General features: G+C 41.7%; 1 protein-coding gene across 1 annotated transcript in view; it reads left to right on the forward strand.

The window, feature by feature from the left end:
* Positions 1 to 12,733, forward strand: part of ATRN (attractin) — a 143,774-nt gene that overhangs the window by 75,197 nt on the left and 55,844 nt on the right. Inside the window, exons 20-24 of the mRNA XM_077782656.1 lie at positions 2,932 to 3,025; positions 4,346 to 4,398; positions 5,976 to 6,070; positions 6,982 to 7,060; positions 7,459 to 7,616. Coding sequence (XP_077638782.1) covers positions 2,932 to 3,025; positions 4,346 to 4,398; positions 5,976 to 6,070; positions 6,982 to 7,060; positions 7,459 to 7,616 — 479 coding nt within the window. The remainder of the gene's footprint in view (positions 1 to 2,931; positions 3,026 to 4,345; positions 4,399 to 5,975; positions 6,071 to 6,981; positions 7,061 to 7,458; positions 7,617 to 12,733) is intronic.

Raw genomic sequence — 12,733 nt, forward strand, 5'->3', positions numbered from 1 at the left:
TGACACACAAATATCTGTGTGCTTGCACACTCATTGCCTAGTGTGAGTCCTGGAATCATTTAATGGTTTGGGTTGGAAGGGTTCTAATAGACCATCCTCTTCCACCCCAGCCATGGCAGGGACACCTCCCACTGTCCCAGGTTGTTCCCAGCCCCAGTGTCCAGCCTGGCCTTGGGCACTGCCAGGGATTCAGAGCTGTCACAGCTGCTCTGGGCACCTGTGCCAGGGCCTGCCCACCCTGCCAGGGAACAATTCCTTCCCCATATTCTGTCTAACCCTGCCCTCTTTTATTTCAATGCCTTCAGTCCTGCATATCCCTGTAAAAAGTTCCAATACTTGTGTTGAAAGTATTTTGTCAAACTGCAGTTATTTCCCTGAAAAAATTGTTTGCATCACATCATACACCCTGGTGTTGGCAGAGCTAGGCTAGATAATAACTAAATGGTAGGTAAATCACTCCTCAGAGGTTGCTTTTAGGAAGTGTCCAAGTACAGAAGTATTAATCAGGAAGGGCAGGAAATGCAGCACATCAAATGTAAAAGTAGCTGCAAGGTGCTTTCTCTGCATTCAGAATTTTTCTGAATTTTCTGGTTAAGGTTTCTCATGAAAATATGCTGGTGGGAGATAAGGAAGTTATTTGCAAGTGAGGGGAAGGCACTATTATGCCTGAAATCAGATTGCAGCTGTGGCAGCGCTTCCAAACACACCCACGCAGCCCTCACTGGTGGCCTGTGAGTTGCTGGTGCCATGGACCTGCCTGATTCCCTCTCCCAGGGCCCACGGGGGCCCTGCAGGGTACCTGTAGCATGTGGCATGGAGGAACAGTGTTGGGCAGGTGGGTGATGGTGTTGCCATTGGGAAGCTGGGCATCACAAACACAGAAAGAGATCCCCATGACCCTCTCGGAGTGAGCCCATGGCCCGTGGTTTGTGGAGAAGGTAGAAGGAACACCAGCAGGTGGAAGTTGTTTCATCATCAGGCTGTTAACCACTATTCACAGCAAGAAAGCCATTTCCAGTGCTTTTAGGTTTCTGCTCTGTGCTCTGACTCCAGTGGGAAATTGTCCTTTGTAGACTGTAGTGAACTTGTCTAGAACATTCTATCAATAATTTGTTTCCAAAGTTTAAAGTTCTCTGAAAAGCCATGAGAAGATGTCTCTGTGTGTATTCCAGTTATTTAGTAAATGATCTCCAGTTACAGGCTTTGTAGGAAAGTGGATAAATTAATAGATTCTGTTGTTTTAAATAGAGATATTTGAGTGTTCAGTCTTCTTGATATGGTAAAGAGCAGAGAGGAAAGAAAAATTAATGTTATTACTCAAGATGCTGCAATCTGGCTTTAAACAACCCGAGGTTAAAAAATCAGGAGAAATTTCATGTATGTTCATATTGAATATTGATCCAACTTCACTTTGCTTCCTTTGTGCAAAGCATAAGGAAAGAAGTACGAGACATTCTCAATAGTACTAAGACTTATTTTTCTTTAAGTGGCACTAATGAAAATAGTGCTTCCTTCACAGAATACACTGAATTTTCATTCAGTCTCCTTGTTCCCACAATAGGCCTTTTTGCTTCTTCCTATTTTGCTCTGTGTTGCTGCTAGGAAACCACTCATCCACATCTGAGAAGCACAATTAAGTGTCCCTGATACAGTGTAGCTTCCATTATGTGCCAACAGAAAGAAGATATCAAAAGGATTCCTAAAATAAGGTCCAAGGCTGGCAGAGATATTCAGGATGGGGACTTGATGTCTAAGAATCTGCTGGTACATTGATTGGCATGGCTGCTTAATGAGGAGGAATATGTCTTCTCAACAAGGAGGCTCCGGCCTTTAAAGCATCTTATTCCCAGGAATCTCAAAGATCATAAACAAGGGATCTTTGCTTTGTGTAGTTTTTTCCTTGTATTGTACACTCTGCTGTGCACAGCTCCAGATGGATGCACCTGCATTGGCAGAACGACTCCTAAATGGCACCTACATGCCAGAAGTTGTTAAATCCGTTCTTGCAGTGATAGTGAACAAGATGTCAAAGTCAACTGGCTGTGTAGGCTTTGTTCTTACTTGTTGGTTTGGTTTTGGGATTATTGTGAATGTTTCTCCTCTACATCTTTGTAAATAAAGGTCTCAAAGTGTGTCAATATGAGCATTTAGCTTAAATCAGGAGCATTTTTTGTGAAGAAAATCTCCTGTGTGTCCTCACCATGCTACCTTGTGTTGGATCTTGAGCAGACTCAGGTGTGTGAGGTGGTATGTTTTGGGCATGCCCCAAACCTGAACTAGTTCAGGGCTGTGCAGATTTGCTTCAACCACAGCTCAATGACATGCAGCACAAAGTTATCCTAAAATACATTGGGAAATGTACCTCAACTAGTCCTAGCATGGACATCATCATCTTAGCACCAGATGTTGCTGCTGATGCTGTTGATAATGACATTATTTCCTCAGTAGGACTGATGAAGCATTATTTTTCCAAAGGCCTGTTTATTTATTTCTGGGAAAAGTCCCTGAAGTCCTATGGGCTTTGTTTTATTTTCCCAATTCTTTTCTCAAGAGTTTTTGAGTTTGGATTTAATGTGTTAACAAGCCCAAAATTATTTCAAATACTGTCTTTTCCTTCCTAGTTATGATATCACCCCTGCTGTCTAACAATAGCAGAGGAAGTTAAATGAATTTTTGAGGCTAAGAAGCAGAGTCTGATGATGATTTCATACAAGACACAGTCCTGGGTAGCCTGTGTTTGCTCTGTTTTGACGCATGGTTCTATTTTCATCTGCCTTCTGTAGCACAAAGAAATCAAAGAGCACCAAATGGGTTTTCATCTGCATGTTAATTGTTGATGTGTCACAGTTTGACAACTAAAGGACTTAATTGCTATCAAATTTGTTTCTCTTCTTTGTTCAACGTTGCATCTTCTCCCCCTCTGCTCAACAGCGTGCAAGTGCAATGGCCACGCGTCCGTCTGCAACACAAACACAGGGAAATGTTTCTGTACAACCAAGGGAATCAAAGGAGACGAGTGTCAGCTGTGAGTTCATTTCCCTTTCCTATTTGCAATAAAAAAATTGTGCGTGTACCACCTTAGACACCCCCCATTTTTTAATGGCTGTGTTTATGATGTCTCTGCTCATTTCTTCCTCCTGACAGTTGACTGACTGCACTGAGGGTGCAGCCAGCCATGGGTCCCCTGGGGAATATTATGGACAGGATGATTTCCTGAAGAATTTCAATTCTAAAAACATTTCAACTGAGAATGTCATGCAGAAGAGATGGGTGAAAAAATCCCCACCCCCCAAACTATACATAGAACCACAAAATGGTTTAGGTTGGAAGAGACCTCTGGGCTCATCCCCTGCTGTGGCAGGGACACTCCCACTCTCCGAGGAGCTCCCAGTCCCAATGTCCAGTCTGTCCTTGGGCAGTGCCGGGGACCCAGGGGCAGCCGCAGCTGCTCTGGGCACCCTGTGCCAGGGCCTCACACCCTCCTAGGGAGCAATTCCTAATTCCCAAGATCCCATCCATCCCTGCCCTCCGGCAGTGGGAGCCATTCCCTGGGTCCTGTCCCTCTGTCCCTTGTCCCCAGTCCCTCTCCAGCTCTCCTGGAGCCCCTCCAGGCCCTGCAAGGGGCTCTGAGCTTTGTCTGGAGCCTTCCCTTCTCCAGGGGAACATTCCCAGCTCTGCCAGCCTGGCTCCAGAGCAGAGGGGCTCCAGCCCTGGAGCAGTTCCGGGGCCTCCTCTGGGCTCTCTCTACTTTGCTTTATCTCTTAATTTGCTTTATCCTTCTGCTTTACTTTATCCCTTCTTTTTCATCAGTAGATTTCACCATCTTTGCTTTCTGGTGTTGTTCAGTGGGAGTGTAAATATATCCAAAATGAGCCTTTGACATTCAAGCAGTTTAATGGAGCAGTTTTAGAGCAACAAATTTGCTGGAGGTTTCTCTGTAACATAACAGAAATGCTTTTAGTGTAATGTTAGGGGAAATAATTTAATTCCAAATAATTTCATTGCCAGGTTTATTTTTAAAGCATTGCTCACATGAGTAAACATTTATAGGATAGAACCTGGAATAGCCATAAATGACTATTCCATGCATTGTGAAGAGCTAATAAATACCTTCCAAGTGGATGCAAATGTTAATATCCAGAATTTTATATTGCATTTTTACTGCATATGAGTTGGACTTGCAGGGAACATGGAATTTCTTCATCAGCCCAGTCTAGCTCAGACATTCATCTTTAATTGTGTTCTGCTATCAGCACAGGTTGTGTTTTCTGGTATTTACTGGCTGGGAATAAATAGAGCTGTAAAAAAAAAAATCCATTTATTAAAAAATGTATATTCTTTTTAGGTGTGAAGTTGAAAACAGGTATCAGGGAAATCCACTTAAAGGAACGTGTTACTGTGAGTACCCTTGGGATTTTGTTTGGAGATAAAAAATATGCTTGAAGTTTAAAATAATTTATTTAAAACTTGTTTCAGTTGCCTCAGCATGTGTTTAAAATACGGGGGATTAAGGAAAGGACTAAAAAATATCTGGAAAAACATTCACTTTTCTCAAATACGTTGTTTAAAGAGAATGAAAATACTTTTCTTTATAAGGTCCATGTGATGATTGGATCTTTTGAACATTGTTTTGAATGTTTTTCATGTGATGAGATGAAATCTGGTCTTTTGGAGAGCAGTCTAAACTATATTCCTAATAGGTAAAAAACAAAGAATGTCCTTAGAATTTTTAGAAATGTAAAATACATATATTTAAAATTCTGGTCCAGGTTAGAATGGATTTCAAAATTGCCACGTTTCCTCTGAAATGAGCATTTGGATTCCCATGCAGTTAAAGAAGATCCTTTGCCAAGATTCAGATTATCTAATGGAAACTTTCCAGCTTCTATTTGCAAATATTAGCAATCGGCAGCCTGGCAGACGTGGAGAGATGGAATCTTGAATTACATGAAGTCTCCAGTAGTGGTTTTGTCCAGCACAGAAATTATCAACTGACTGGTTTTGGCTTATTTGAATTCCGCTTGTGTGGCCAAACAAGGGAACTGCTGGCTCCTCATGGCATTTGTGTGCAAGAATGACAAAATTCCTTGCTGAAATAGGAGGGTTGGTTAAATGGCAAAAAGTGGGGAAAGACAAAACTTTGCAGCTCCTTCAGGAAGAACATTGTGCTGTCCAAATCCAGTCTTGCTTGATATCATTCCCTGTTTCTTCGTGCTGTGTCCAGATGGACACCAGCAGCTTGTCTGACTTGTATCAGTCCAACCAGGGGTCATTGGAAGTGAGAGAAAAACAGCACCTGGTGTGTCAGTTCCTGGTTATTATTGCTGGGAATATCCCTGCATGGCTTCAGGAATATGCACAAGTCACAACAGTGTGCTGTAGTGGAAGGGTACTGAGGTGGGTGGGTGCATCCCCCAAGTGGCTGTGGCTTACACCAGCCTGGACAGATGGCAGCAGGGAGGGACAGACAGACAGACCAGAGGCTGCTCCTGGCATGCCTGGGTGGAATGTGTCCCAGAGCAGGATGGCAACTGGGCTCATCACCAACCAGCTGCTCTGTAGAACCTCTCCCATAAAAATCTGCTTATGTACAGAAACCTGCAATAGGGGTTGTCCCCTTCCAAGTGGGAATTACACAGCTACTGAACTTTTCTGCTTTTCCCTTTGATCACAGAGGTATTTCAGGCTGGAAAAGGAAATTTTTGGGTGTGTTTTTTACAGTGTATAGGTAGGAATATTGATTTAGATCAAGGCTGGAAGCAGTTGCCTGGCAAATATAAGCCACCTCTTTTCCCTCTCTAGGCTCAGCTCCTGGAGTTTTTTGTTCCTTATGTGGCATCATATGTAGGTTGGAGTAAGTTATTAGCAGTGTCATGTCCTGGTTGTCCAGGAAACCCTTCAGTGACATCATGCCTTCCTTTACAGAAGTCAATATTACAGGAGATGGGATAACTGTCTCCCTGCATTCCTTACAGATACTCTCCTCATTGACTATCAGTTCACCTTCAGCCTTTCCCAGGAGGACGATCGCTATTACACAGCAATCAACTTTGTAGCAACACCTGAAGAGGTACATTTTCTATTTTCCCTTTTAACTTTGTCCTTTGTCTTCTTTTGGCCCTGGAGACAATGAGCTGTAACAGTTCTGTGAGTCTTTAGGTGTAGTTTTGTGATACGGAAGGTGTGTCCTGTTCCATGGAGCAACCAGGGCTTTTTGAACTTGGCTTGGCTGTGCAGTCTCAAATCATCACAGGAAGATTTCATAAGGAATCACAGCTGATTCTTTCCAGTTGTTGGAACAACCTCTGAGCCATTCCATCTTTTTTAAAATCACATACCAGTGTGAGTTGGAAGGGACCTTAAAGCTCATCCTGCTCCAAACCCCCCTGCCATGGCAGGGACACCTCCCACTCTCCCAGGCTTCTCCCAGCCCCAGTGTCCATCCTGACCCATCCTGACTGCCAGGGGTCCAGGGGCAGCCACAGCTGCTCTGGGCACCCTGTGCCAGGGCCTGCCCACCCTCCCAGCCAGGAATTCCTCATTCCCAAGATCCCATCCATCCCTGCCCCCTGGCAGTGGAAGCCATTCCCTGGGTCCTGTCCCCGCAGGCCTTGTCCCCAGTCCCTCTGCAGCTCTCCTGGAGCTCCTTTAGATGCTCCTTAGGCACTTCTTTTCTGCAGGCTAAACAATCCTGTCTCTCGACCTGTCTCCAGAGCAGAGATGTTTTGCTTGTTTTCACCCCATATCTTGTGTCTCAGTTTTTCCTTTGATATTCTGTATGCATTACTCCTTTGTTATGTTTTCTTTGAGGAAGATAATACTTCTTCCAGAAAATATAGTATTTAGTTTTTAGCTTGATGTATTTTCTTTATGTAAGTAACAAATTCCAAGATAATTTTTTGTAGCAATGATTTCCTAGGAAACAGTACAGTAAAACTGCTTATCCTAAAAATGGGGTTTCTTTTTTGTTTCTTCCTTTAGCAAAACAGAGACCTGGACATGTTCATCAATGCATCTAAAAACTTTAACCTCAACATTACTTGGTCCACAAGTTTTGCAGGTAAATTGAGGATGGTCTAAGGAGGATGATCTAAACTCAGGAGCTTCTTTCATTTAGCTGTTTCTGAAAAAAGCAAATTTAAGTGGGAAAACTTGGGGGTTTTTAACCTATGTACTTTTTGCATAGTGTTCTTAAAATGTCAGCCTGAGGGGGAAATAAAATATTTAAAAGCCCTATGTTTTCAACTTTAATAGTGTATTTTGTAAATACTGAAAGTGCAAATTTTATTTTTTTTACAATGCAACATCTTGGCACAGAGTGGTTTTGATAAAGCAGTGCAGCTTAACATAGTTGGTTTTGAATGATTTTTTTTAAATTAGAATTTAGGATGTTTTGCCCTTTTGTTTGTTTTCTTAAATACACCTTGGAATATCTTTTCTTGCTTCTTCTTACAACAGCTGGCACACAGGCTGGGGAGGAAATTCCAGTTGTTTCCAGAACGAATATAAAAGAATACAAGGACAGTTTCTCCAATGAGAAATTTGATTTCCGCAACAACCCGAACATCACCTTCTTTGTTTACGTCAGCAATTTCACCTGGCCCATAAAAATACAGGTAAGAGCTGCTAATATATGTCAAATTGTGTAAAGGTCCCTTTCCTATTTCTCTTAAAACTGTGGTAGTTTGCTGTGCTTGGAGTAGTCCAAGCTGAGGCAGCCTGGCATAATCCAGAGCAGGCAGAGTTTGATGTTCCTGGGTAAGAGGAAGAGGGTGTGAGCATCTTCTGATGTTGCCTCAGCCCCGTGGAGCTGAAGATGTGCTGTGAAATAGAGACACCCCTTTATTAACAGGGCTGTGTTTGATGAGGTGTCTGACTTGAAATGTGCAGATCCTGATGTTGTAGGAAAAGACTGATAACGCTAAAGAGGAAGCCTAGAAAGAGCAGACAGAGGAAATGCTTTAGTAGCTCTTTAGTGCCTCAGAAGGCCCAGCTCAAGGGCCATCCCCTTTCTCCTGCTCTTGCCTCAGGCTGGTGGCACGTGCAGGACGAGCAGCTCATCCTTCCCCTTTATTCAGGGTAGTCGGTTGACAGGCAGTGCCTGGGCCACCAGGCTGGACATGGTGATGAAGTGATGCAGGAGGTGCAGTGGATGAAGCTTGGTGGCGATAAAATCAGACAGAATCACTCTGTGACTAGTGGTGATAAAATCGGACAGAATCACTCCGTGATTGCAACCAGGGATCCTGCAGTTCCTGAGGCAGCTCACAATTCAGAGCAGCTTCAGCCACCTTCTTGCAGCGTGCTGGTCAAGTATCAGCTTCCTGTGTGCTCAGAGTGATGTGGGTGTTTGAAGGACAAAATCCTTGGAGATCTGGAGCAGAGATCATGGAATGGTTTGGGTGGAAGGGACTTCTGAGGTGATCCTCTCCTACCTGCTGCCATGGGCAGGGACAGCTTTGGCTAGCCCAGCTTGCTCCAGCCCCGTCTAGCCTCGAACAGTTACAGGGATGGGGCAGCCATGTATCTCAAATAAAGCTTAGCATATTTGAATTCTGTCTTATTGAAGAAACTTGGTCAAATATGGGAACCCAAATCTTTCCGTCTTCACCCTTGTTCATGAGACTGTTTTGTGAAAGCTGACATTTCATACTAATGCATTCGGTCTTTCAAATGTATTGGTCAGGCAAACTCACTCTTTCAACAAAAACAATGTGTGGGATAATATTGAGCAAGAAAATGAGATAATGCACAGGATAATACTGAGCAAGAAAATGAGATCTACCTGGAAAAATGGTCCTTAAGCCATAGTGATATTTTTCCTGAATTTTTAAAAAAATTATTAGGAATATTTGTGAAATGTTCTTATCACCTTTTCCTAAAGGTACTGGGTTTTAATTGCTTGGGAAACTGTCTTGTGGATTGCAGACTGAAGATTTGGCGGGTTGGCTTTGGATTCTTTAATATCACTTACAGTTTTGGTAATCAGTTTGCAGCTGGAGAGTTTTTACTTCATAAACTGCTGAAGTATTGAAAATAAACTAAGTCCTGATTTTTAAATATGGAGGAGTTTATGAACTACAATGTAAAATCTTTGTCACTGGATACTCAAGTAGCAAGGCCCAAACCACCTTATTTTCATCTAATTACTGCTTGTTGTAGGGGCAGTAGCATCTGTGTACGAAGGTGCACTTGTGCAGTGATTTAAATATTTATTAAATATTTGAACTTTCATCAAATTCATAATCACAAGAGTCAGTAAAAAAGTAATTTTTTTTAACCTTATGGGTTATTTTGATTGATATTTGATTTTCTGTAATCAGTGCTTGAGTGTACCTTACCCTGATTTATTTCTTTGTGATTTGTTGCTGCAGAGCTGTGTGTTAGGGATACAGCTGATTGGTTTTTCTCTTTCCTTTCAGCATCCCCTCTTCCCTTCCCCTTCTGGTTTCCTTTACTTGTATGGTTGAAACATCTCTTGCTGCTTTGTTTTCATTTGCTGAGCAATGGCACAGCTTGACTTCTGGCAGTTCTTATTTTATCTCTCTAATTCTTGCTGGCTTTAAACACATTGCTCATTAATCCTTTCCTCTCCTTAATACAAAGTCTCTTTAATTGATCCTCATGTCCCTTTTGAGGTTAGCTCCAAGGATGCAACTTTCAAATAGTTTTGCATCTTTGACCTGAGAGAAATATTTAGATGGCAGCTTTCCCATTCCTGATCTCTTACTCCGCTTGATTTTACTGTTTGATTTAATTTCTCATAGTTAAAGTGTGAACTTTGATTCTCTTACAGCACTTAACCTCTCTTTATCCTTAATTTAATGTGAATGTGCTTGTATGCACTCAATCCAAGTTAATGTTTTATCACCAGCTCTTCTTAATGTCTTTATTACTTGCCAAAACAAAGTCTAAAATAGCATCAGCTCTTATTCATTGAGGCACAGTTTTTATGAAGAAGTCTGGCAGTGACCAGCAATCTGTGGTCCACAGAATTTCTGTTAGTTTCCTCTTCAGTGCATAGCTAAAAACCTGAACTCACTATGTCCTTTCGGGTCTTGTGCAATCTGCTGTGAGGGATTGACCTTCCCTCAGTTGCAATATGTGTCCCTACCTGTCCTTTCCATGCCCCAATTTTCTTCATTTTTGTGAAGTCATGGTTCTCTGTAGTTTGTGTTTGATATGATAGAAGCTAAATCATGGTACAGGTTTTTGGGACAAAGATTTTTTTTGGACAAATGCCCAGAGAAGCTGTGGCTGCTCCATTCTTGGAAGTGTTTCAGGCCAGGTTGGATGGAGCTTGGACCACCCTGGTCTAGTGGGAGGTGTTCCTGCCCATGTCAGGGGGATGCATTGAGATGAACTTTAAGATCCCTTCCAACCCACCTCATTCTCTGATTCTGTGATTTTAAGACTTCCTGGCCATCAGTCCTTGACTTATCCCATACTACATTCTTCTCAGGGATAGCTTTTATTCAGAGCTTTCGTTCTCTCATTTGTTTTTCCAAGGGGTTCATCCCTGATTCCCCTGCAGAAAAGTTCCTGTTCTGTTGGGATCAGTCCTTCAGGGCAAACTGGCTCATTAATTAAAACTCCATGTTGCAGTATGGACAGGATGCAAACTGTTCTCTTATTTCCTAGCTTATCTCCTACAGTGTCTCTCATTGCACGTGCACTACTAAACTGTCACACAGTGACAGAACATGTTTCAATTTCCTTTGGAAATTACACTGATTTTAATAGAGTATGTCGAAGTCAGGAAAACTCTTCTTCTGCCAAGCTGCTGGAAATTATTCTGTCTGTATGTGCATCACCTGGCAGCTCATGCATGTGTTTGGGCTGCTCCTGGGCAGTGCAGCATGTCCAAACCATATTTTTAGGTATTATTATTCTTTGACTATCTTAGTAAACTGTCATTGTGCATACATCACTTGTCCTGGCTTATTTTCAATTTCAATACAACAGATGTATTTAAACATGAGTGTTTATGTCTATACAAAATCTTGCAACAGAAAACTTTATACTTTTTTTTTTTTAATGCAAAGCAATTCTACAATCCACCTTATTTTTTTTCTAAGTATTGCAAACTTTATCTTGAAGTTCTTGATTGAACTCTGTCTCTTTTTCATTCTCTCTCCTTGCCTGTTAAAATCTGCCCTTGGAAAATATAAGTACTCCTTTGTGTAAGAGATGGCTCTGTCCCTGCCAATGCTCAGTTCTGGCTCTTCTTTCCCTGTCTTGCTCCACCTCTTTTTCAAACGACCTCAGGTAATTTTTTTTTTTTTTTAAGTATATTAGTTTAGGATGTCTTTCCCTGCCTGGTTAATGACTTAAAATGATTTATTCAGTAAAAGAACTAAAGCAGCAAAATGCAGAAAGCCTTCAAAATACAGCAATCTTCTGTCTAATTCCTCCTCTCTGAGCAGTTCCAAGCATGAAGGAGTTCACTTAAAGCCTTTGCCAAGCTTTTCTGAAAATCCTGGTAAGGTCTTGTCAACACTCTCTGGATATTTCCATTCTCTCTGCTTTGTGAGCTCACCTTTGCTACAAATGTTGGACACAGGGGAATTTTGAAGCATTTAGCAAACCCCAGATGTTCACCTTCCTCTCCTCAGTTTGGCTCTAAACATTCCCTATCTTTCCTTTCCTTTAGGAAAAGACATTAGTGAGTGTTGAAGGATTGAGATTTTTTTTTTCCACTTATGTGAATTCAACAATCTTTTCCCCACTATTCTTCCTCTTTGCTTAATCTTCACTGTGAATTTGCTTTCTTCTTTCCAAACTTAGCTCAGAGTAGAAGAGAGACATTGACTGTAAATAACCTGCTATACAATAGCACAGTAAGAAGCAAAGGAATTCAGTGCAGAAACTTTCAGAGGAGTTCTTTTCATGGGTCTCAGTCCATGCAAAGTCAGCTTACTCTGAGGTGAAATTGCAGTTCTGGAGCTGACAGGTAGTTACAGGTGAGAATTTGAAACTCTCTTAGATACCTGTGTAAATGTCAGCATGCTTTAATACTGTTTAAACTTGTATGTATTTACCTGGGGCCAAGTCCAGTGAGTGAACTCCTCTCCAGAGTGTACAGGAGGGTGAAAATTCGATCTGCTAATACAGGAAACTCTCCCCTGGCTGTAAGATTTATGCTTCATTGCAATTTACTGCTGATGGTGTTTGCTGCCACTCACTAAATAGAAATTGGTGGTTTAGTCTTGTTTCATACCCAAACTATTGTTTATATTCAATAACATTCTGTCCCATTTGATACTTGATTTTTTTTTTCTATCAGATTCCAAGCATCTCTCTACGTTCTGAGAATGTGTAAGACGTTTAGGAGCTGATTAAGGCAAAACCAGTTTGTAATTGTATCATTAACTGGCAATTGCCTCCTGTCTTTCCTTTGTGTTGGTTGAAGGATTTTGATTTGAACACACTTAAATGTTAATTATGAACCAAATGCTTCAAGAAACAAAGAGGCGAAGGAATTTTGCAGCCCTTGCATGCTGAATATACCATTTGCAAAATCTCATTAGGTATTCACTATATATAATTTTCTTGGCAATTCGTTGTCATGTTGGGCTTCAAAAAGTGCCACTGTGACTATGCAGCATTGCTGCATGTGCAGCGTGGTGGAGGCTGTAGCAGCATTGCATAGCTCCCACTGTTTGAAGTGCATTTGAGAACCAGTAGGAAACATTCAAGTCACTGAAATTGTTGCCTTCCACTCAGATTTCAT

This window comes from Lonchura striata, chromosome 4 (genome assembly GCF_046129695.1).
Source record: "Lonchura striata isolate bLonStr1 chromosome 4, bLonStr1.mat, whole genome shotgun sequence".
NCBI lineage: Eukaryota > Metazoa > Chordata > Aves > Passeriformes > Estrildidae > Lonchura > Lonchura striata.